This window comes from Artemia franciscana, chromosome 5 (assembly GCF_032884065.1).
Source record: "Artemia franciscana chromosome 5, ASM3288406v1, whole genome shotgun sequence".
NCBI classification, from domain to species: domain Eukaryota; kingdom Metazoa; phylum Arthropoda; class Branchiopoda; order Anostraca; family Artemiidae; genus Artemia; species Artemia franciscana.
In genome coordinates this window covers 29,840,950-29,867,751 of record NC_088867.1, presented here as the reverse complement: position 1 = coordinate 29,867,751, position 26,802 = coordinate 29,840,950, and the positions used below count along the sequence as shown (strand labels likewise).

General features: G+C 35.0%; 1 protein-coding gene across 8 annotated transcripts in view; it reads left to right on the top strand.

Annotated features, from left to right (window-relative positions):
- Positions 1–26,802, top strand: part of LOC136027239 (zinc finger protein 234-like) — a 51,710-nt gene that overhangs the window by 13,183 nt on the left and 11,725 nt on the right. For all 8 annotated transcript variants that reach the window (XR_010617550.1, XM_065704301.1, XM_065704298.1 and 5 more), the window contains 4 exons: positions 12,155–12,341; positions 15,602–15,798; positions 20,343–20,461; positions 24,620–24,834. Coding sequence is in view for 7 of the 8 variants with exons in the window: in XM_065704301.1 (XP_065560373.1) it covers positions 12,172–12,341; positions 15,602–15,798; positions 20,343–20,461; positions 24,620–24,834 (701 nt within the window). In the remaining variant the exon portion in view is untranslated. The remainder of the gene's footprint in view (positions 1–12,154; positions 12,342–15,601; positions 15,799–20,342; positions 20,462–24,619; positions 24,835–26,802) is intronic.

Genomic DNA, 26,802 nt, shown 5'->3' with positions numbered 1-26,802 from the left:
GAACATGAGTACAGGTTTCAACAGTGCTAGTTTGAATTCTAAAATAAAGAGAGAAAACAAATCTCAAGATGAAGAAACAAACAGGACTATGGTCAGTAGAATGAAAAGACAAGCTAAAACAACATGGACATTTTACCTGCATAAAACAAGGTTTCTTAAACACTAAATGTAGAACAATAAAATCTAAGATAATCTATAAAACTAAAAAATAAATAAAATCTAAAACTAAAAGAAGTAAAAACAAAACAATATCTATATATACAATAAATGCTACTGTAATTGAGCACCACAGAGTATTCTTATAGAAAATTGCAAGGAATTTCAGTGTGAACACAGAAGCAACTGATTAGAGTTTACTTCTGTGTTCTCACTGAAGTTTTGTCTATAAGAATACTTTGTGATGCTCAATTGCAGTAGTATTAATTGTAGCCTAAATATAGAATTTGGTTTGTTTTCTATTCCCTTTAATTCTATTTTTATTTAATTTTAGATTTTGTAGATTATTTTTTATGTTATCTTTGTTCTATATTTATCATTGAAAACACCTTGTTTAATACAAGAAAAATATCCACATCACTTGAGCTTGTGTTTGATGTTTAATCAAAATTATTTCTGTCAAGGGACTGAAAAACTCCAGGCACACTTAAAACCTTTTTATTGTATGGTTTTACAAGAATTATTTGATTTTCTTTATCTTTTCTGATCAGCAGCTTCTGAGCACATAACCAAAATGGTGGATATTTGTGGAAGTGACAAATAAGAAAAAAAATAATCAATGAAGATAATATATTATATATCCATATATATAAAAATAAGTTGTCTGTGGATGTGTGGGTCTGTCTGTCAGGTGACGTCATGTTTGTGTGTTGACTGACGTTATGAAGTTAGTTGTCGTCATTTTTGTTATGACGGTGACGTCATTAAAGATATTTAAGACATGCGTTCACGTAGAAATCTATTAATGTTTAACTGTAAAATGACTGATGAACTTACAATGGCAACAGCTGAGGAAGATGCTCAAAGAGTCTATGCCAAAAAACTTGCTGCTGATAGAGAAAGTAAGAAAAGAAAGCGTGCCGAGGAATCAAAAGAAGAGCAAGGAAACAGGCTTGAGGCTGATAGAGAAAGTAAGAAAAGAAAGCGTGCCGAGGAATCAAAAGAACAGCAATGAAACAGGCTTGAGGCTGATAGAGAAAGAAACAACAGAAAGCGTGCCGAGGAACTACCAGAGCAACGCGGAACCAGACTTGCTGCTAAAAGAGAAAGTGAAAAAAGAAGGCGTGCCGAGGAACTACCAGAGCAACATGAAACCAGACTTGCTGCTAAAAGAGAAAGTGAAAAAAAAGGCATGCCGAGGAACTACCAGAGCAACATGAAACCAGACTTGCTGCTAAGAGAGAAAGTGAAAGAAGAAGGCGTGCCAAGGAATCACAAGAACAGCAAGAAATCAGGCTTGCTGCTGATAGAGAAAGTAAGAAAAGAAAGCGTGCCGAGGAATCAGAGCAACCTGAAAGTTATCGCCTGGCATTCAGGTACAGCCCAGTCGATGATTACAGCTTGAGTAGATGTGTTCAAATCGGGACTATGTCTAAAATTTGTCCTTATTGCAAGGCCTTGAAATTCAATGGTGAAACAATGGGAATGTGTTGCGCCTCAGGAAAAGTTAAACTTCCTCTATTGGCTGCACCACCAGAGCCATTGAAGACTTTCCTTACTGGAACTACGTCAGAATCTAAGCGTTTTTTGTCACAAATCAGAAAATATAACTCATGTTTCCAAATGACGTCGTTTGGAGCCCAAATCGAAAATCCAGATCAATTTATGTCTACTTTCAAAGTAAAAGGGCAAATTTATCATAGAGCAGGGGCCCTTCTACCATTCTCAGGCGAGAATCATAAATTTTTACAATTGTACTTCATCAGTGATAGAAATTCTGAATTGAATGCACGTTGCGAAATTTCTCCCAACGTTGAAAGGACAATCGTTTCCCAATTGCAACATCTTTTCCACGAAAATAATAATTTAGTGCATCTGTTCAAAACAGCCATCGATTTGATGCCTACTGATACGCATAAAATTGTTATTTCCGCTGACAAAACGCCTCCTGGCCAACATGTGCGTAGATACAATGCTCCAACTATCGACGAAGTGGCAATCGTTATGGTCGGTGATCAGTTTTTACCTCGAGATATTATTCTTCATAAGCGAAACGCTCAGTTGTTAAGAATTGCTGAAACTCATCGATGCTACGATGCCCTACAATATCCTATCATTTTTTGGGATGGAGCCGACGGCTATCACTTTAATATTAAATTGATGAATCCAGCCACTAACAAAGAAATGAATAAGAAATGCAGTGCAATGCATTATTATTCCTATAGACTAATGATTCGGCAGGATGAAGAAAATTATATTTTAAAATGCCGTCAATTGTTTCACCAATTCGTCGTTGATATGTATGCTAAAATTGAATCAGAACGTTTGCTATATATCCGCCTGAATCAGACCAAGCTCCGCTCTGAACAATACATTCATTTGCGAGATGCAGTTATAAATGACGATAATACCACAAACGTTGGAAGATTAACAATTTTACCTTCGTCATATGCTGGCAGTCCCCGTCATATGCATGAATATGCTCAAGATGCTATTGCGTATGTTCGTCTCTATGATCGTCCAGATTTATTTATTACATTTACATGTAATCAATCTTGGGACGAGATACTGCAGCTTTTACTTCAAGGACAATCGGCGGTTCATAGACATGACATTACGGCCCGTGTCTTCCGGCAAAAGTTGAAATCACTGATAAACTACATAGTAAATTTTGAAGTGTTTGGGTCAGTGCGATGCTGGATGTACTCAGTGGAATGGCAAAAACGAGGTTTGCCACACGCACATATACTAATCTGGCTACATAAAAAAATTACTTCGAACGAAATTGATGATGTGATTTCCGCTGAAATACCTGATGAAAATGTTGATAAGGGGTTACATGATATTATTGTAAAAAATATGATACATGGACCTTGCGGTGCACTGAACGGAAATTCACCATGCATGGCCAAAGGAAGGTGCACAAAGCAATATCCTCGACTTTTAGTATCCAACACAATTACTGGCAATGATGGTTACCCACAATATAGAAGAAGATCTACTGAAGATGGCGGTAAAACAGCAATAATAAAGAAGCGTAACGGTACCACCATCGAAGTAGATAACCAGTGGGTTGTTCCGTATTCCCCATTATTATCAAAAACATTTAATGCACACATAAACGTTGAATACTGTAACTCCGTAAAGGCAATCAAATACATATGTAAATACGTCAACAAAGGCAGTGACATGGCAGTTTTTGGCTTGCAGCCCGAAATCAAAGATATCGACGAAATCGTACAATATCAGGCTGGAAGATACATAAGCAGTAATGAAGCTGTTTGGCGAATTCTTTCATTTCCGATACATGAACGTAGTCCAGCTTTTGCTCATTTAGCGGTACATTTACAGAATGGTCAACGTGTTTATTTCTCGGAAACCAACGTGCAACAAAGAGCCCTGAATCCACCGGATACAAAGTTAACCGGTTTCTTTTCGCTTTTCAAAAATGATTCTTTTGCAAAAAAAACTGCTGTATACTGAAGTGCCCTCGTATTACACGTGGAATACTAAAAATAAAGTATTTGAACGTCGAAAACAGGGTAAGTCAGTCGACGGCCAACCTACCATCTTCAAAGATACCACGATAGGAAGACTCTACACCGTTCACCCCAATCAACATGAATGCTTCTTTCTACGCCTGCTTTTGGTGAATGTACCCGGTCCGACATCCTTTGAGTATTTGAGAACTGTAAACGGTACTATACATGACACTTACCGTAGTTCATGCCAAGCTCTGAATTTATTGGAGAATGACCAACACTGGGATAACTGCATCAATGACGCGTGCGAAACGTCAACTCCAAGTCAAATTCGTGCATTGTTTGGCATCATTTTAACAACTTGCTCTCCATCAGCTCCTACAGAGTTATGGGAAAAATATAAGTCAAAAATGTCCGAAGATACTCCCACGTGCAATATTTCCAAATCATCTGGGATGGGTAAAGTATTGCAGCAATGCAAACTTATTATTTGGGATGAGTGCACAATGGCACACAAAAAATCGCTCGAGGCTCTGGATCAATGCTTGAAAGATTTGCGAGGGAAGTCGAAACCCTTTGGCAGCACATTAATATTGCTTGCGGGAGATTTCAGGCAAACATTACCTATAATACCTAGATCAACTCCTGCAGACGAAATGAATGCTTGCCTGAAAAATTCTAATTTATGGGCACACGTAAAAACATTAAAATTAACTACAAATATGCGTGTCCGATTGCAAAACGATGACTCTGGTCAAACATTTTCAGATCAATTGCTGGCAATTGGAAACGGAAAGCTCCCAGTAGACTCAATTTCAGGACGTATACAACTACCTGCTAATTTTTGTAATTTAGTGACGTCCAAAAATGAATTGATTGAAAAAGTATTTCCGAATATTCTAAACAATTATAAAAAATAATAAATGGCTAAGTGAAAGAGCGATTCTTGCACCCAAAAATATAGACGTCCACGAAATCAACAATATTGTTTTGACCAAGATTCGAGACCAGGCAGTCCTTTACAAGTCAGTCGACACAGTTTTGGAACCAAATGAAGCGGTTAATTATCCATCTGAATTTTTAAATTCCGTGGATCTTTCAGGGTTTCCACCACACGTGCTACAACTAAAAATAGGCGTACCAATAATACTTTTAAGAAATATCAACCCACCAAAGCTTTGCAATGGCACGCGACTTGCCGTAAAAAAAAAACAATGGAAAACCTAATAGAGGCCACAATCTTGACAGGGCCTTTTGAGGGTGAGGCTGTTCTTATTCCTCGCATTCCCATGATTCCAACGGATCTGCCTTTTCAATTTAAAATATTGAAAGATAATACAAGATTTATAGTAACCAGTTAAATGCACTACTTCGTAAAGCCAAAGCTGATTACTATCGTAATAAATTTAAATCTTGTGAAGGTAACCCTAGAAAAACATGGCAAATTATAAAATCCGTCGTAAGTCCTAATAGTGATGGTATATTTCCTGACGGTATACATAATGATAGTACAACTGCTGATAGAATGTGCCATCATTTTGCTAATGTGGGAAAGGATTTGGTCCAAAGTATAGTTATTTCTGAGCATGAAGGTAGTTTTAAGAAATATTTATCGAATGCAAGTGATGTTTCAGCGTATTTGAAGCCAATCAACGCTTCTGAGCTTTCTGAAACATTGAAAAATTTAAAAATTGGAGCTTCAGGCTCTGATTTTGTAACAGTTAAAACTTTAAAGTATATTTACCCTGTTATTTCCGGTCATTTAGTGTATTTATTTAATGAATGTTTAAGGACTGGGGTGTTTCCAAGTTGTTTTAAAATTGCAAAAGTTATTCCTATCTATAAAGGTGGAGATAAAAATGTACTAGGAAATTATAGGCCCATTTCTTTATTACCAGTAGTATCTAGATTGTTTGAGAAATTGATAGTTAAAAGAATGGTTGAATTTTTGGAGAGTAAATCATTTTTTAATCCAAATCAATTTGGTTTTCGGAAGGGTTTATCTACTGAGCATGCTGTTTTATTTTTGACAACTTTTGTGAATGATGCGTTGGATAATGGTATGAAAGTCGCTTCTGTTTTTCTTGATATTGTAAAAGCTTTTGACTGCGTTGACCATTTTATACTCATTGCCAAATTAGAAAATTACGGTTTTAGAGGACCATTTCTTGAATTACTGTCCTCGTTTTTAAAAGAAAGAACTCAATATGTACAACTAGGAGATAATGTTTCTTCAGTCAGTAGTGTTAAATTTGGAGTACCTCAAGGATCTGTTCTTGGTCCCCTGTTATTTCTAATTTTTATAAATGATTTATGTAGAGCTTTTAATATGATTTCGTATGATCTTGACATTGGATGTGACGGGGAAAAAGTAATTGTTCCCAGCTTTGCAGATGACACTCATATAACTGTGGCTGCACGAACAGGAATTCAGCTGTTGAGTCGTATTAGTTCTTGTCTGGAGTTTGTACACAATTGGATGAAGCTTAATAAGTTAAATTTGAATTATAGTAAATCTTGCTTTTTATTGTATGGTAGGAGCTCAAATTATTACCCTTGGATAGATAGACTTAATATTGCTGATATGGATATTCTAAGAATGAATTGTACAAAATATCTAGGAGTTTTAATTGATGAATGTCTCAGCTTTAGAGAACATATAGATTATATTAGTCTTAAACTCGCTAGGAATGTTGGCATTTTAAGAAAGTTGCAGTATATTTTCCCAAGAGATATTTTAAGAACAATGTATTATTCCTTAATTCATCCTTATCTGCTATATTGTTGCAATGTTTGGGGTAGTACATTTCCTTCTCATCTCGATCGTGTTCGAGTTTTGCAGAATAAAGCGCTTCGAGTGTTATGTGGTGTAGGTTTTAAAGACTCGGTACAAAAGAGGTATATAGAATGCAAAATCCTGCCTTTAGCAGGACTTATTATTTTTTATCGAAGCCTGTTTATATATAAATATTTTCAAAATTGTTTACCAATATGTTTTAAAAGTATGTTTGAATTAGGAAGTGATATTCATACACATTCTACGAGACAGTCCGATATAATTCGTCGTCCGCTTACTATTACTCGTAGATCTCAATTCTCTATTCGGCATCTAGGACCCCATGCATGGAATTGTTTACCTACGACTTTGAGAAATTTGGATAGCTTTCTTGAATTTCGGCGGGAATTAAAGCTATTTTGCCTTAATATTTATGGTTTTGATAGTTGAGTGGACCTCAAGTGGAGCCAAGATGTTGGGTTTTGATTTTGGCGATACTGGCAAAGTGGTTTTAGTTTCTTTTTGTTTTGTCTCTTTTGAAGTGTAAATCCGTTTCGATTGAAATGCAGGGTAATTGATTTTTTCTTCTTCTTCTTTCTTTCTTTTTTCTTTTCCTTTTCTTTTCCTTTTCTTTTCTTTTTATTTTTTCTTCTTTTTCGTATTGTTTTATATGTATGTGTATTGGGGTTGTAAGCCCAAACAAGCTTTGCTTCGGGCCATTTGCTTGTTTTGTTTTGTTATTTATATTAATAAACCCATCTTTCTCTCTTAATTCGATTAGCATTTGCAATCATCATTAACAAAGCTCAAGGTCAATCATTAGAAAAATGTGGTATAGATCTTAATACTGATTGTTTTTCCCATGGACAATTGTACGTTGCATGTTCGAGGGTCGGTAAACCTGACAATCTATTTATATGCAGCGACAATTGGACAGCGAAGAATGTTGTATATTCGCAAGTTTTACGCAGTTAATTTGTATTGTATCTATCTATCTATATAAAAACGAGTTGTGTGTATGCATGTTTGTTTGTTTGTAAAAAGAGCGTTTGCATATGACGTCATTATTAGTACAAGCCAAGAATGTTGTATATTCGCAAGTTTTACGTAGTTTGAAACACATATATAAATCTATCTATATTCACAGGTGGGACACAGGGACACAACTACAATGGCGCGTAACGACTTACGCGCGCGGGGGGGCTTGGGGGGGGGGCGCGAAGCGCCCCACCAACTAGGTGTTGGGGTGGCGCGATATTTATAGTCACGTAAATATAAATATGTGAAAATCTGATTGAAAGGAGTTTAAGATATTTATTGAAATTGATTATTCAAAACCCAAATTTAAATAGTAGGACTTTGAATTTTATTCATTTTATATATTTATGTGAAAACTTTACTTTGCATTTATATGATATGGTCTCTAACTAATGAATTACACTTGATACAGAGTGCAGCTAGAGTTTTAAGTTTGGAGGAGAGACACACAAGCTAATTTTCCAAGGTGTTGACACATGGCAGCAATACCTTGCCCCCCCCCTGTCCCTACCTTACAAACCTTCTCTTCCCCTTAGCTGCACTCCTGACTGGATGTCATGGTTTTAACTGATTGAATCTGGGATCTTTCATCTATGCAAGTAAACACTCATTAAACAGAAATGTCAATTGTATTCTTTTAGTTCTTTTGGTAGAAGATGTATGTTCTTGAAATCACCATACATTTAGAGGATTACTGCAACAGGCGTGTATTGACAACAAGTATAATTTGACTTCATTTCACTCACCTCTGCTGCCCTCCCCACCATGGTCAGACTTAGCTGGTGGTTCTACCCCCAAGGACTGAACAAGCAAAAATTAGATGGGGATATCTGGTGCCCTCTTCCGGACAGGTTGCAGATACAAAAAAAAAATCAGCCAATAACCAATATTATTTCTGATATCTGATAATAATACTGACCCTCATATCAGCCCAATAATATCAGTTGGCCAATATATCGGTCAGGCCCTACTGTATACAGTAGAACAGTGTTGACTGATGTATTGTAGTATGGTGGCTTATATTTGCATTTTGCCAAGTGCTATTCAGCCTCCCAACAACTGCTGGTGTCTTGGTTATTTGAGATATAAGGTCTTGTGCAATCAAACCGTCTCTTGACCCAGGTTTCTTCCACCATACCTATTGGGTTCCTTCCAGTGTTGACTTTCTTTACAGTAGAGAGCTATGGGGGGACTTGATGGGCATAACTTTCGTTTTCTGCCACTTGGTCCACATACTGATTTTCAAGGATTCCTCAGAAAGCACATGCAGAGCTGTGACAACTTTTGAAATGGTATCTATGACTAAGGTAATGTCATCAGTGAAGTCATTATCAGTAAGCGCACAGTCTCCAAATCGACAACCAAATAAAAGCCAATTTGTCATGCAGTCATGACATAGTCCATCATGCAGTAGAAGGCCTTGGGAGCAGCAGTGCAACCTTGCTGAATGTCTGTCTTTGCTGAGAATGTGGATTTGCAGGCAGCCCTCTGTACTATCATATTGGTTTTCAAGGAGCTAGAAATATTTCTGGAAATCTTCAAGAATTGAAAGCTGCCCTGAAGTCTACAAATGCAATGTATGCCATTTGGTAAAACTCTCACATCTTCTCCACCAACTTGCAAATGGTCAATATTTGCTCTGTTGTCAACCTGCCAGGCATTGACCCCAGCTTGCTGAGGTCTTCTGTTTCGATGCAGAAAAGATGAGCATTTGTCCAGTGCTGAGTCTTCTGTTTCCATGCAGAAAAGATGAGCATTTGTCCAGTTATGTCATGGAAAAAAGTTTGCTGGGAATGGAGAGAAGAATAACCCTGGGACAGCTAAAGCAGATTTGAGAGCTGTCCTTTTATGTCTAGACTAACAATATGATGCCAGCACGCCAATCTTTCAGTATACATTTCTAGTGTCCATATTACTGAGAAGATTAGTTAGAGCAACAGGATCATTGCTGCACCTCTGTACTTGAGGATCTCAGCAGAAATACTCAGAGGCTGTAAATGGTTTAAATACAAAATTGAAAGCCATCTTGGGTGTGCCCATGGCGGCTTGAATCAGGTGTGGGTCTGGATATGGAACTGCCTTGGCAATTAGGAACTCCGAAAACTGGCTGCTGTTATCCAGCATGCTACCATCAGCAAATAAAACACAGCTAACAGTGAAAGGCTTCCCTTCCATCAACTTGTGGAGGTATTTGTATAGCAAGTAGGGGTCTCTCCTTCTAGCAGCATCTTCAAGATTGCTGGATTTCATGTCAACAAAGGTCTTTCTATCTCTATGGAGTACCTTATTGTGTGTGCAATTGAGACATCTGTATTCTGCCATGTTGTTTGTTAGGCAGGCCTTCCAATGCAGTTTGGTCACAAACTGGTCTCCTGGGGTATCCAGGGTTATTCGTTTTGTCTGGCTTGGCCAATGGTACTGCCAGCAGAGTTGAGTATATTTTCTTTTAAGGAATTCCAGGTAACTTTGGAGTCACCAAGGTAATAGAGGCAGCTAAACCAGTTTGATATATCAATTTCATAATTCTGCTCTGTCTCAGTTGTTGCCAAACTACTCGGATTAATTTTGGAAGGCCATCCGTCTTGCTACTGTGCCCTCAGGCATACTCTAAGCATGGCAACCATTCCTTATGCACTGCTTAAATTGAAAGTGTATTCTTTTTTCATTTTTCTCCTTAAAACATTTCTAGCTTTGAAACTGTTTGTCTTGGAAAACAACCACAGTTCACTATGTTCAGTTTATGGATGAATGAAGGCTTTTCAAAATGGTTGTAAGTACTCTTAGAATTTATTCAGCATGTAATGCAGAGCAACTGCAACTTGATAAACTTCGAGTCCTTGTCACTCAGCCAATTCTTGAAGCTCATTAATCAAATCGTTTTTAAAAAAAAAACTATTTATAGCCTGATTCTTCTTGAAACAAATCAATCTAGAAATCCTCTTGCCCTTTAAGGACGACTGTATAGGAATCCTGTCACCCTTTACAGTGTTCTTTTTAATATGTTTAATATGTAATATGTTCTTTTTAATATGTTCAATACCGTTATATATGATTATCTGAAAAGATATTATACAAGCAGCTACAGATATACAGACTACCTAAAAACACGTTGTAGTTGTTACTTTTGTTAGACTTACTAATTTGTAAAAACGTATATTAGAGCCATTTTTCAAGATGATGGTTGCAAAACTTCCTGATCAGGAGGCTCTAGACCATTAACAATCAATTGGCTGTGTTAGAATTTGCATTCAATAGCTTTTGACCCTCTTTGGGCAAAAATTTATTTTTATGGCAGAATAGCTTATACTGCTTTGATCTTGTTTGTTAAGATGATTGGCTCAAAACCTATTTTTAGGGTTTTAGACCTTGAAACGTTTATTGATTACCTTAGAATCTCTATTCTCTGTCATTTTGACCCTCTTTGGACACAATATGAGTTCTTAGAGAGCAAAAGCTCCCTCTTTTTGTGGAGATGAAGCTCATTATGGATAGTTATTTTACTTTATTGGGAAAAGCTAATTCTGCTGAATGATCTCATTTTGTTGAAACACATCTTAAAAGGAAAAATCCCAGACTCTAGTTAAATTTTTCTAGTATGAAGGGGCTACAGCTCTCCTCGTATTTAGAGTAAACTTGGGTATGTTGTCAAAAATGGACAGAAGTTGAATTTAAAAAAAAAAAAATCAGTTTTTTTTTCAGATGAAAGTACAGAGTGCCACTAAAACTTAAAACGACCAGAGATCACTCTGTATCTAGGGGTTACCCCCTCCTCAACCCCCACTCTTTATGCTAAAGTTTGATTTTGTGTCCTGGTGCTTTAAGAACAACTTCTCTAGCACATGGCAATTGAAATGGAATAGAAAGTATTTTTTGCAATAAATCAAAAACTGAAAAGCTTATTAAACATTGTTTAAACAATAGAATTCTCAGTTCAAATATTTTAAAAGGTGATCAAAAGGTTGTTTATTCGCTCATTCATAAATTCTCTCTGTATATTTTTGTAAAGCTTAAGCGTAATGACCTGAAGTTTATGGAATGATAGCCCCTTTATATATGGAAGGATTTCTGTTTGTTTGAAGTTTTAGTGATGCTCTTTACTTTCATTAGATGAAACGTGCTTTCTTTAGTTTAACTAAACAAAACTGATCAAACCATCATCGCTAATCAACACGTGACATAGTTGTAGACAGCTAATTCTAGAAGCTGACTTTCAATAGTGCTCATTAATCTTGCAATATTCAAGTTTGTTAAGGATGTGAGCCCTAATAAAGTTTACTCCTTATTAGACGGCACAAGATTTTTACAACTCTTAAAGGTAGATGCTATGCAAAAAGCTTTCTGGTGTAAACTACAATAAAATCACAGTATCTTGGCTCCTGTTTCAGTAATTTGTTCAAATCCAATCATGCTTTTTGCACTCTAAGCTGTTACTTAGCAAATAAAAGTAACCTAAGACAAGCAAAAAACTGTGAAATATTGAGAATGACTGAAAATTGAAAATAAATTGGTCTACATCCAAGCATTACAGAATCATAACAAAAATATAGTAAAATGCTATTAAATTAAAACCAAACTGTGTTTTCAGCTAAAATGGGTGAAAAACATAGTGAAATAACTGAATATTGTGGATGCCCAAAGAGAATCTCATCCCTGCATTGCAATGCCTGGAGTAAGTAATGTTTTAAAACTGTTTGTCTTTCAGCTTAGTGCTGTCTAATTATGGCTGAAAATAGAGTACAAATGTGTGAAACCCCTGACAAAGAACTTGGAATAGATTTCCTGGATGAAGAATCTCTCTCTCTTATTGAAAATTCACATCCTGAGGACTTTAAACTCGAGAAAAGCACCATTCAGAAGAATAACAAAGTTGGAGCTCCTAATTGTAAAAGGTATGGATGACAGTTAGGTAAGTGTGATGGTAACAGCATATTTAAAAGAAAAAAAAATGTCTAATTATTTTATATGCTATTCTAAGCTAGCTGGTACAACATTCTCCTCTGTGTACTAATTTTCCTAAGAATCTTGCTAAGAAAAAACCTGAAAATATATCTGGACAAAACACATCTATAATATAATATAATATATAATAAATAATTTGTTTATCCATACACAACAAACTGCACAAAATGAAGACAAGTAATAATTTGTTATAAGGCAAAATATTCTGCGACATAGTGAAAACATGTAAGATTAGGTTAAAATATTATATCCAAATTGAACCGGGAAGAGGAAAAAAAGCAATTTACTGTGTTTTCAGCAGAATCAAGAATTGCATAGATATTGAAAATGAATCGCTTGTCTCTTTTTAGTTCGGGTAAAGAATTTGTGATTTTTTACATTGCACCAAAGAATTATAACAAGGTCTTTTATTAGTGTTCTTCAATGTAATTTCAATGATACCATTGTTCATGAGATCATGGTCAATATTAGAAGACATTTGAAATATAAACATCAGCTATACAAAAGATTTCAATGGTGCTCCCAGGTCTTAAGTGCGCTAAACCTACGATTTTTTTTACGAATTTACGATTTTTTACATTGTACGGAAGAATTACAACAAAGTCTTTTATTAGTGTTCTTTAAAGTAATTTCAGTGATACCATTGTTCTTAAGATCGTGGTCAATATTAGAAGAAATTTGAAATATCAACATCAGCTATACAAATGATTTCAATGGTGCTCCCAGGTCTTAAGTGCGCTAAACTTTAAGAGACACGAATACACATTTTATTCTGTTTAATATTGGAAATTATATGGTTACAAATGTCACAAAGTAGCAATACTACAACTACAGAAATAATAATTTATCTACAATATATATTCGGTTCCAAATTCACATTTACTAAATAATTTGACTATCAGCTAAAGGGCTTATCATTCAAATGAACTGAGTACAAACAAACAAAATTCGTGCTGATGGTAACTTGCATAATGAAATAATTTACATTGACTGTCCAAGTGGGCCTGAACATTCCTTTTAATTTACCTTAAATAAATTCTTGGGAGTTTATTACTAATGATTTAAAATGGGAAGGAAACACAACTAGTCTAGTAAAAAGGGGTAGTGCTGGGCTGCAGATGCTCAAGCTTATTTCGAAACATAGCGCCCCTCCAGATCACCTCCGCCGAATATTTACATCTTTTATTCGCCCAATTCTGGAATATGCAGCTCTTGTATGGCATTTTGGACTGACGGCTGAGCAAAGCGCCAGGCTCGAAAAAGTTCAGAAAAGAGCTCTAAGGATAGTTTCGAAGTTGGCAGAAATGTCGTATGAAGAGCTGCTGACAAAGTTTAAAATGTAAACTCTGGAAAATAGAAAAGAGAAACTCTGCCTGGATTTCGGAAGAAAACTCTGATCCACCCAATCCACAAAACCCTTTCCCCCCCTCAATCCACAACAAAACGACTCCCGTGCAGGGTTGCAGTGCCTGTTGAGACACTTCAGCCGGTAAACTGTGCCCACCAGCGATTAGCGAAGAGTTTTATCCCTAGTTTTGTAAAAATGTATAACGAAAGTCAGGAGGATTGATTAGTGTTTTTTTTTTTTTTTTTTTTTTTTTTTTTTTTTTTTTTTTTTTTTTTTTTTTTTTTTTCTCGTCACTTTTCAATGTAACTATACCAAAGAAATTAGGCAGTGCCATGAAAATTTTGGTGAAAATAAAAGTTTGTTTATCTATCTATTAGTGGCCTCATCAAGTACGTGTTCTCGTTCACAGAACAATTGCATTGTCATGGTAATTATAGAGGGATTAGTTTGATTTCTGTTGAAATCAAATTACTTAGCATGATGATACTTATCACACTAAGAGAGGTGGTAGGTAAAGTTTGAAGAGAAGAACAATTTGGTTTTAGGAAGGAGAGATGATGCATTGATCAAATTTTTACTCTTAGAATTCAAATTTTAATAGTTTCTGCGGGGAATTGCTATAAAAGTACTCTTAAAAACTCTTAGGCGTTTCTCAAAAGTAGGGAATTCTGGCGAAAAAAGACCCAATCAAGCAGATTTTTTTTTTCGAATAGTGTATGCTGATCAGCTACTCGGGTTTTAGCAAATCCTGAAGCATGTTGCCCGCAAAGCGACGACATGCCAAGGAGTTGATATGTCTCAAATCTGTTCTATGGCAGACCTTTGGTTACAACAACCATGTACCTCGGCTAGCTGACTTAGCTATAAAAGCGCAAAAAGATGCTCAGAGAAATCGCCTACCAGGCTGTCCCTATGGGTCTCTAAACAAACCCAGCCAAAACTGAATATACTCTGAGTGATCCTGTAAACTTCCTTGATCCAGTGAAGATATCTGGGCCCATTTTGTGAAGAAACTTCAGTATCGGGTTCATCGATCAACTCACATGGTGGCTGCAAATCTGAAGTTCAACCTAGAATAGCATTGGTCCCGGCAGTTTTTGTCTAGTTGAGTAGAGCCAGGTGGTGTAGAAGCCAAATCCACCCGCCCGCTAAAACTTGAGTTTATGAAGCAGTGCTTGGATCAGTATTGTTGTGGTTTGAAAAACAAACTATGAAATCCACTCATAAAAAACTACTTTGAGTCTTTGGACACGGTTGTCTACAAAGGATCCTACAAAAGCAAGTATCCCACCTTACCGACTTTCTCTCGAAGAAAGACATCAAAGAGTGATGCTCTCATAAGTATAAAGAGTGGATACTATAAAGAAACACTGGTTCACCTGGTTCATGGACAGCTGTATAAAGCCAGAAGAATACCTTAGGGAAGAAATAAATGACCTATTTACCCTTGCCCTGCTTGAAGAATCGCCATAGTAACCAACAGGAAACCCAGCATCAGCGCAAATCTGGAGCCCCTGAGTGACACTTGCCAATATTAAAGAAGGTTGGATTCCTTGTGGTAATAGATTGTAACTGAAATGATCAAAGATAGATCATCATGGCAATTGGCCAATTTCTACGTAACAGGAAAAGCTGATAGACCATTTGTTCTGCTACAAAGTCATCAAACGTAGTGCGGGACACAAGAGCCAACCATGATTCTGTGGGATAAGTTTAGAGAAGTTTTGCCTTGTATCTAATGTTCTTTGGTGTATATTTATATGGTATTTTCTGTAAAAAGAAAATATATATAGTTTCAATTTACTTTAAGAAAAATTATAGTCTTTCTAATTTTGATAACAGGGAAGAAAAAGATGGAAAGCGAAAGATAAAAGGAGCGACATCTGAAACACAAAAATCATCATTAAGTGAAAGACTTAGACGAAAGACCGTTACAGCCACCTTGTACTGCTCTATGGACGAATCATCACAAAGTAGTGATAACGAGGATAGCTTCGAAAGGGAAGACGGGAAGAATCACAAACATCCTGCTCAAAAAGGTAATTAGAAATACCATTTATGTATGAATACAAGAAACTAGTAACAGCATACAATGAAACCAAGTCAGCATACTAGGGATGACTTAGTAAAGAACAGAGTACCTTCTATGTATATATTTTTTTTTTTTTTTTTTTTTTTTTTATGCCTATTTATGGAAAGATTGGTCGGAGAATAGGAAAAAGGCCTCTAAAAAAAGGCAAATTGCCCATTATTCACAGATAGGTTTTATAGTATAAAAGGTAGGGGCGGGGTGGACTTTTACTGTCTGATCGGCTTTAAATGTGTCAAACTTTAGCGTAAGGAGCGAGGTATTGAGAAGGGGGCAACCCCCTCATGTACTTAATAATTTCTGTTCGTTTTAAGTTTTGATGTTGCTCCTTGCTTTCAGTTGAAAAAGCTTTTTTTTTTTGTTTAATTTCCGATTGTTTTTAAATAATGTTGAAAAATCCCGGCATTATTTATTTCCTCCATGAAAAGTTTTCCCCACGTGAAATACCCTGCTTCCTGCCAGGAAAATTACCCCTAGACAGTTCCATTTTAGCTGAAAATTTCTCGCGGACGATTCCGGTTGAAAATTTTTTATTTGCGCACTTCTATCTGAAAATGACTTTAATTTCTGAATATTTTTAAAATTATGCCGGAAATCCTCTCCTCGGGGGAAAAATTTTCCCGCAAATATCCCGCCCCCTAGTAGAAAGTTGCTTGCGCAGAAAATTCCCTATGGTAATTTATCCTGTGGAAAACTCCCTCAGGTAGAATTGATTCCGTGGAAAGTCCCCCCCCCCTGTTCCTTATGAAAGATACTCTAGACAATTCCAACCTGGTAAATATTTCTCCCGGACAATTGTCCTCAATATCTCCACATGTAAAATTGAGTCGGCAAAAAGAAAGTGAGACAAATAAAAAGAATTTCGTGTAGGAATTCTGGCAAGTTTCCCCTGGAAAGTTCACATCACGGAAACTTACCTACCCACGGAAGATGCTCCCCATGGAAAATCCCCCTACCCCCCCTTGAACAGTGTCTGTATTATTTCCAATAACAGATACTATACGTAAACAATCGGCAAATTTCATGACTTACAGACATTTCCCCAGGGGCTGTGGGGGGGGGGTCAATTTATGCTCAAAGGCATAGTTACTGGACTTTCAACCATTCTAAACAAAGTGAACATCTCAAAAATTTGTTCAGACGACTTTGAGGAAAAATGGGAGTTAGGAGGGGGGCTAGTTGCCCTCCAATCCTTTTGGTCGATTAAAAAGGGCACTAGAACTTTTAATTATTTTTTTTAATGAGCCACTTCCCGATATTCTAAAGTTATTGATTCGATGCGATTATCCCTAGGGAAAACTAAAAAAAAAAAAAAAATAACTCGCATCCATGATCTTTCTAGTGGCAAAAAAAATTACAAAATCCCACATTTTGCAGATAAGTGCTTGAAACTTCTACAATAGGGCTCTCGGATACGCTGAAGCTGGTGGTGTTATTTTTATTAAGATTCCTTGAATTTTAGGGTTTTTTTTTTTTTTGAAAATCAGACAAATTTTTCAAGGCTCGTAGCTTTTGGTGAGTAACACTAAACGTAGTATATCTTATATATTAGAATTAACGTAATAAGCCAATTCTTTTAATATTTATATTGATATCGAAATCTGTTTTATTGAGTTTCAGTCAATGTTGAGCCACGTCGCTCCTTACCTATTTTTTTATTGTTGCGTCTTTCTGTCGTATTTTTATATCTTTTTCAATCTATATTATATATATATATATATATATATATATATATATATATATATATATATATATATATATATATATATATATATATATATATATACTAGCTGTTGGGGTGGCGCTTCGCGCCACCCCAACACCTAGTTGGTGGGGGCGCTTCGCGCCCCCCCCCCCCCAAGCCCCCCCGCGCGCGTAAGTCGTTACGCGCCATTGTAGTTGTGTCCCTATGTCCCACCTGTGAATATAGATAGATATATATATATATATATATATATATATATATATATATATATATATATATATATATATATATATATATATATATATATATATATATATATTTTATATATATAAATATATATATATATATATATATATTATGCTGTCCCATTGCTGTCCCATTGTCTGTGCATATAAATAGATTGTCAGGTTTACCGACTCTTGAACATGCAACATATAATGGTCCATGGGAAAACAATCCGTATTCAGATCTATACCTCATGATTCTAATGATTGCCCTTGAGCTTTGTTGATGGTGATTGCTAATCGACCATTCCCTGAGTCGCCATCGTCATTTATATATCCCCCTGTGCACCCCGGCGTCCCCTTTGTAGTTATGTCCCTGTGTCCCGGTCGTCATTTATATTCCCTGTGTCCCGGTCGTCATTTGTGTCCCGGTGTTCCAGTCTGTGATTTCTCTTTGAGTGTCCCGGGCGTCATTTATATTCCTTGTGTCCCGGTGTCCCGGTCGTCATTTATATCCCCCTGTGCCCCCCGGCGTCCCCATTGTAGTTGTGTCCCTGTGTCCCGGTCGTCATTTATATTTTCTGTGTCCCGGTCGTCATTTGTATCCTGGTGTCCCGGTCTGTATATACATTCGTTTTTTAGTTTTGTTTTTCTCCTTTATTTTTTTCCTTTTTTCTTTTTTTTCTTTTTTAGTTTATTTAGATTTTTAGATTTTTTAGTTTTTTTATTAGTTTTTAGTTTTTTTGTAGTTTTTACCATTTTTTTAGTTTTTTTAGTTTTTTTTTTTACTTATGTCCTGGTCGTCATTTATACTCCCTGTGTCCCGGTCGTCATTTGTGTCTCGGTGCTTTGTTGATTGCTAATTTATATTATATTTATATTTATATTTTTATATTTATTAATATTTTTTTAGTTTTCTTTTTCTCTTATTTTTCAGTTTTTTCCTTTTTTTTAGTTTTTTCTTTTTTAGTTTTTAGTTTTTTTTGTTTTTTACCTTTTTTTAGTTTTTTTAGTTTTTTAGCTTTTTTAGTTTTTAGTTTTTTTTTGTTTTTGCCTTTTTTTAGTTTTTTCAGTTTTTTTTAGTTTTTAGTTTTTTATCTTTTTTTAGTTTTTTTTAGTTTTTTAGCTTTTTTAGTTTTTTTTCTTTTTAGTTTTTTTTTGTAGTTTTTACCTTTTTTAGTTTTTTTTCTTCTTTTGTATTAGTGTGAAATAATTCAGACATCATATGCGGACAAACACGACGTCACTCGACAGACAGACAGACAGACATAACCCACAAACAACTTATTTTTATATATATTTATTCATATTTTTTTAGTTTTCTTTTTCTCTTTTATTTTTCAGTTTTTTCCTTTTTTTTAGTTTTTTTCTTTTTTAGTTTTTAGTTTTTTTTAGTTTTTTACCTTTTTTTAGTTTTTTTTAGTTTTTTTTAGTTTTTTAGCTTTTTTAGTTTTTTTATTAGTTTTTATTTTTTTTGTAGTTTTTGCCTTTTTTTATTTTTTTCAGTTTTTTTTAGTTATTAGATTTTTACGTTTTTTTAGTTTTTTTTTAGTTTTTTAGCTTTTTTAGTTTTTTTTTCTTTTTAGTTTTTTTTTGTAGTTTTTACCTTTTTTAGTTTTTTTCTTCTTTTGTATTAGTGTGAAATAATTCAGACGTCATATGCGAACAAACATGACGTCACCTGATCCATCCACAGATCCACACACAGACAACTTATTTTTATATATATAGATATATATATATATATATATATATATATATATATATATATATATATATATATATATATATTGCTTTGCCCCAAAATGGCATGCGAAAAGGGACCCAAAATTGTTTTTGACCGGCTTGAAGCTTACACCCTTAAAGTTCTGGGCCAAGAAAAACACGGTTTACATACATATTTTTATGTTGGGAGCGCAGAGCCCTGAAAAATGAATCCCGAAAAGGTTTATAATTGTTTTTTCCTGTTGGCTTAAAACTTACATCTGTAATTCCCTGGGCCAAGGATACCTAATACAAAAAAAAACATTCTTCGGACAATGAGGCCCAAAAAGGACTAAAGAACTTTTTTCTTCCACAATAGCTTTAAACTTGCAACGGTAAGTTCTTGGGCAAAGAGTAACCTGATGCAAAAAAAAACCATAGAATTCATAGATCTCCTGAAATTGAGCCAGAAAACTATTTTCTTGGTTGTCTTGAAAATTATTGTCCATAAGCCCCTGAGCCGAGTGGGCCATAATGCACACGAATTTAAACTCAAGTGATAACCCCTCCCTCCCATAAACGGACCAATTTTTTCGAAGGGCTCGAAAACTGCATCTATCAGCTCCTGGGGCAAGATGACCCTAATTTAGAAACAAATTTTTAGGTTTTGGCGTCTACAAATTTTTGTTTATGAATTTCAGTTTTTCCAGATAGTAAAATTTTGTTTTTACTTTTTAGTACATTTGGAAATAGAAGCTTTTTTTAGCTTTTAAAAATATTTTTGTATTTTTTAATTAGTTACAGTGAGCAATTTTCATGTCAAGTAAAAATTCCATTTTTATACTTGATTTTGTGTCGTAGACGGCTCTGTTTTCACGCTGGAAATGATTGCAAAATTTCTTCAACAAGATCTAGTCTCTTTGGATAAAGACAAATGGGAAAATATGATTAAGAATGTACATGACGTCAATCTTTTTCAGGTAACCCTACAAGCACTTTTAATATCTAGAACACACTGTTTGTCCTAAAATAATAAAGAAAATTAGCATAGATATGAACGTCTTCCTTCTTTCCATATAACCTGTCTCAATTCTTCCCTCTTATCTCCCGTGTTTCTGTTTTATTTTAGTTTGAATATCTTGTTTTATATCACTTTGCTAATCTGATAATTAATTTGGTAAATATCACTATACATCTACCCTATGCGTAGTTTTCATGTATTTGAATGGTGGCTATTTTATACATATCTTTCGAAACGCCTAACAGTAAAAGTTTCTTCAAGTCCCAATTGTTGTTTTTGCTAACAATAGCTGGCGAACATTTCCTAGGAGAGAAACATTAAGACATGCATGCTCACAATGGGGGGTGGGGGTGGAATCTGCTTCCCCTTGGATTATTTTATAGGCTGCTATTTCTGGCATAATTAGGCCAAAAAATCTATTATTTCGTCTTTTAGATTAGTTCCTGTCACTTAACAACGAAAAATAAAGTAATTCTAATGGTAATATCACACAAATCAGTCTTTAAAAACGACCTTCCAGTCAATAGAACCCGTTGCCCCTCCCCTCCTCAAACATTTTAGCTAATGACGCCTCAACTGACACCAGGTCAATTTAGCCGTTAGTTTGTTGCTGAACAAAATAGATTAATTTAGAAAGCATAAAAATTGCGAAGAGTGAGAAGTTGAGCTAAATCTCTTGCAAAGTAAATCTTCTTCTGGACACTATGTCAAAATGATTTACTATGTTTCATCTGTTTATTAATACAAGGTGCGTTAAATCTATTTAGTTGTAACTATTGCAAGATACGTTTCTAGAGTTGCTATGAGCCCAGACCATTGATCAAATCAGCTGTAGAATATGTCTTAACACGAAAGTTTAAAAGGTCACAAGTCCACAGTCAAAGAATCTGAAACTGACAAGGGAAAAAATCAAGTTCGTCTCGAAAAAAAAAACAACACCCCTAACTTTATTCAGCAAAATCATTAAGTGAATTAGAAATGTTATTTGTAAAATTTTGCAAAAGTAGTATATTTATTTCGTTTCTTACTCCAGTTTTACATTGAGCTGAAGGTTAAAGACTTGCCAGCAAGAGACGCTTCAGCTTTTTTTGCTTTTTTTAAGTGTAATTTTGCTTTTCTTTACCTTTTGCATTGAGTTTAGTAGAGTAAATTTACGAATGTTTTCAAATATTATCGTTGTAATGCATACAACTGCACAGTCAGTGGTGCTAGTAGTTATAATTCCTGTTACGCCCTTGTTAAAGCGCCAAATACTGTCCTCTATACAGCTTTTTAGTTTTCTATTCTACTCTTAGTTTTCTATCTTCGTCCACAGTTTTCTTGCAAAGATAATCTTTAGAAAGTTGAATGTTTAAATTTGAAATTTTATTGAACAATTTCAAGGACATTTTAGCTGCGTTTCTCATTGATCCTCTCATTTCCTATTTCTAATTATGCAGATATGAATGAATGAACTTTTTTACCCGTAAAATTATAAAAAAAAACACAAAGTACGAAGTATTATAAATGAAAAAAAAAAAAAAAACGATAAACAGCGAAAAAAAATTCAAACTAACAAAGACAACATGAACTAATTAGCCAGTATCAATGTGGGAAAAAGGCTGCAGAGGGTCAACAACGTGAATAAAGTTAATAGTCTTTTTACATAAATCATCATTGGAAGACCGAATCCGATAAGGCACATCTATATGTAACTGGAGATATGTAATGTAACTGAAATTTGTAACATAACTACGAAAGTAAGAAGTGACATTAAAACTTAAAACGGTCAGAAATTATTCCGTATATGAAAGGGGCTGTGCCCTCCTCAACATCCTGCTCTTTACGCTAAAGTTTGACTTTCTCGCAACTCTTACTTTTTAAAACAATAAAAAACTTTGGTTTAAAGAGCGGGACGTTGAGGAGAAGACAGCCCCTTTCATATGCACAATAATTTCTGTTCGTTTTAAGTTTTAATGTCGCCTCTTACTTTCGGTTTAAAAAAACTAGCTTTTTTAAAATTTAATTTCTGAACGTTTTTGAATTAATGCAGGTTTTTAAGATTGCTCGCCGTACTTTAATATTTAAAACTAAATTTGCATATTAATTTTGCTTTTTTAATAATAATAACCTTATTGTAACCCCTATTGTAACTCGGGTTTTAACCTTATAACCTTACCTAAGTTTGATTTTTGTTCCAGTTCTTTGACACTCCCCCTCTACAGAAAATTCCAGATCTACTGTTTGATCTCATTGGAAGATAAGGCAGAATGATTTTGAATGCAGAAGTTCTAAAAAAAAATTAGCGTAAAGAGCCATGTACTAAGGAGGGGGTGAACCCGATCATATGCATAATAATTTCTGTTTTTTTTTAAGTATTGATTTTGCTCCTTACTTTCAGCTGAACAAACTTTTTTTTATTTAATTGCTGATTGTTTTGTATTTTTAAATAATACTGGGAAATCAGGTTCACCCTCTATGGAAAATTCACTTGTCTCGTGAAAAATTTCTTCATGGAAAGATCCTTCCACGTAGCCTTCCCCTACCAAACCAAAAAATCTACCTGAAAACGCCTATATACTTCAATAACCAATTATATACAATGCAATGGGAAAAGTTCATAACTTGCAGCCCTTCCCCCGGGGATTGTGGGGGGTTAAGTCATTCCCAAAAACATAGTTATTAAACTTTTCGACAATGCTGAAAAAATGGATATCTCAAAATTTCTATCGTGTGACTTTGGGGGAAAATGAGCGTGGGAGGGGGGCTAGCTTCCCTCCAATATTTTTGTTCACTTAAAAAGGGCACTAGAACTTTTGATTTCGATTAAATGAGCCTTCTCCCAATCTTCTACCATCGCTGGATCAATACGATCACCCCTTGAAAAAAAACAACAAACTACCACACATCCATGATCTTTCTTCTGGCAAAAAAAAAAATGCAAAATTTCGATTTTTTGTACATAAGAGCTTGAAAACTCTATACTACGGTTCTCTGGTATGCTGAGTCCGATGGTGTGATTTTCATATAAGATTGCTTGATGTTTTATGGGTGTTTCCCCCCTTTTTCAAAAATTTGGTAAATTTTTTTCAGGCTTGTAACTTTTGGTGGGTGCCATTAAATTTGGTGAATTCTACGTATTTTGAATAATCATCAAAATTAGACTTTTTTGATGTATGAGTTGTTCTCTAGACTCCATTTCGTAGAGTTTTGGTTGCTATTGAGCCACATCGCTCCATGCTTACAGTTCGTTTCCACGAATTGTTAGATTCAGAAGCCTCATATCAAAGATTTCGCTAAAAAAGGGATTTGCAGTGAAATTTTACTTCAGGCAGCTTATCTGCGTGTTAAGAGTCAACTCTACTTGGCCGAAAGTATTGAAACCTCTTAGACCTATTAAAAACCTCTCAGACCTATTAAAGTATATTCTAATGTGTAGAAATTAAAAGTTTGTGATAAAGTCTTGCTTGAACTCTCTTCTCCGGCATATTGTCGCTTTTCATAATTCTTTACATTTTGTAGCTGAATAATTTCATCTTCAAAATGAGCTTTGACTTCAAGGTCTCAAATGTATTCGATATATTTTAATTCTGGCATAGTCTTGCTGTTTCTTTTTAGAGAATACCAGCCTATTTTATTCTATATTATTGTTTGTCAATGCATTGAATTGTATATATATATATATATATATATATATATATATATATATATATATATATATATATATATATATATATAGGCCCAATTTTCTTCTTTTTTTCGTTCAAATAATTGATCTTTTAAAGGTTGTAAATGCAATAGAATAACTTCAGTGTTATGAGTATGTAGGATATGCCTATTTTATTCTATATTATTGTTTGTCAATGCATTGAATTGTATATATATATATATATATATATATATATATATATATATATATATATATATATATATATATATATATATATAGGCCCAATTTTCTTCTTTTTTTCGTTCAAATAATTGATCTTTTAAAGGTTGTAAATGCAATAGAATAACTTCAGTGTTATGAGTATGTAGGATATGTACAAAATTAGTGGTGTATGATTTGTTCGCTGTTATTTAATTAATTAATGTTGAAAATCAATAAATAACCAGATTTATATCTTGAATGTTTCAGGATATAGTAAGTCTTGGAAATGGCCGACGACGTTATAAGTGTTACAAATGTCAGAAGCAAATTCATGGCACCCCAATAGAGATGGAAGAGCATATGAAACATGTTCATAGCTCTTCACTCGCGTTCGGCTGTTTCTTTTGTCCACTAGCAAGAAGTACTGCAAGGGAGCTGTTTAGACATGAAAACTATCATGTACATTGGTCTCGCAACGTTGTGTATGCGTAATTTGGTGTATTAATTGTCATTAAGCTGTAATTAGTTGTACCATATCGCCTTGGAGAATATCAGCTTTCACTGGTGAATGCAATATTCACATATATACATTTTTTCTTCTAGTCTAGTTTTTCTTTTTGCTGTAATATGTACCAAAAACTTCGTTTAATGAACATGTTCTTTAATTGGATGGGAAGAATAGAAACCTGTCTAAGATACGTGACTGACATAACCGGACTGGATCTGCTCTCTTTGGGGTAGTTGGGGGGGGGGGGGGGTAATTTTGAAAATTGAGGTATTTGTAACTTACGAAAGGGTGACCAGATCTTACTGAAATTTGATATTTAGAAGGATCTTGTGCTTTAAAGTTCTAATTTTAAATTCCGACCAGATCCTGTGACATTGGGGGAGTTGGAGGGGGAAACCGGAATTCTTGGAAAACGTGAAAATTGGGGTATTTTTATCTTACGAATAGATGATCGGATCTTAATGAAATTTGATTTTTAGAAGGAATTCATGTCTCAGAGCACTTATTTCAAATCCCGACCAGATCTTTTGACATTGGGGGGAGTTGGATGGGGAAATCTTGGAAAAACACTTGGAGTGGAGGAATCTGGATGAAGCTTGGTGGATAGAATAAACAAATGTCCTTGATACGTGATTGACAGAATCGTGCTGGATTCGCTCTCTTTGGGGGAGTTGGGGGGAGGGGTTCAGTGATTTGGCGAGTTTGGTGCTTCTGGACGTGCTAGGACGATGAAAATTGGTAGGCGCGTCAGGGAGCTGCACAATTTGACTTGATAAAGTCGTTTTCCCAGATTCGACCGTCTGGGGGGGGCTAAAAGGAGAGGAAAAATTAGAAAAAAATTAGGTATTTATAACTTACGAATGGGTGATCGGATCTTAATGAATTTTGATATTTAGAAAGACCTCGTGACTCAGAGCTCTTATTTTAAATCCTGACCGGCATTAAGCCTCTTATTTTCCTTTTTAAATCAATCTATTGATTCATAGAATTTTGATAGAGCTCATACCATATGATCTCTTGGCTCTTAGCTCTTCTCGCCTCGTCACAAGTGCCATATGAGCTCTTAGCTCTTGTTTTTCTTCGCTGAAATATCACTAACAGTAGTATTGTAGGGCGATAGCACTGCATAATTTGTGATTCTATTTTATGAGAAAAATAGTTTATTGCTAAGATATTTTTAAAATTGCATATTTTACTGTGATCATAGAAACCCTGGCTCCAGATCCAAAACTTTTTGTACTATTTTTTTCGTATTTGAGAAAATTGCTACATTTAAAAATCATCTAATGCTTTAAGTTCTATTTTATTGTCTCGCGGGCTTGACTGCAATAATTATAGTAAAGTTGTTCGCAGTATCGTTTTCCCTTGGACAGCTCAAATTGAAACTTTCCTGTGAAAATTCTTCCCATTTAAGGTGATTTTTTATGTATAAGTTTGAGTAAGGATAGCTCCTTCAGAGCTATTGCTGGCACATAGGGCATAGAATCGATGTTTCCGTTGCTGGGTCTTTTTTTACAGGGACAAGTAGCAAGCCTGTCGCCCAACGTTGCTGCAGTGGGGACCAGCCCTTGGTGGGAAAGATGTTCCTATTCTTCAGTTACGTGAAATCTTTCATCGATATTAGTATCGATGAGTTTCTTTCTCAACGGTATTACTCATTTAGAATTTCCAAAACAATATAATATAATTTAATATAATTTGGGAAACACGGGAGGGCTGATGTATTGACCATCATCATTTTGCTGAAACCATGAAGGCACTCAAATTGAATATACATAGTATCTACTGAGTTTACAGCAAGGGAGTTTTAACGATTATGAAGTTTCTTCTTTTAGGTCTTAATTTTTAAGCTGTGCTCAACTTTATTTTAAATTTATTGCATTAACTCTTGATCTTTATTTATTTTTAAAAGGGTTTAAAAATCGAGTAAAGAGCAGGGTCA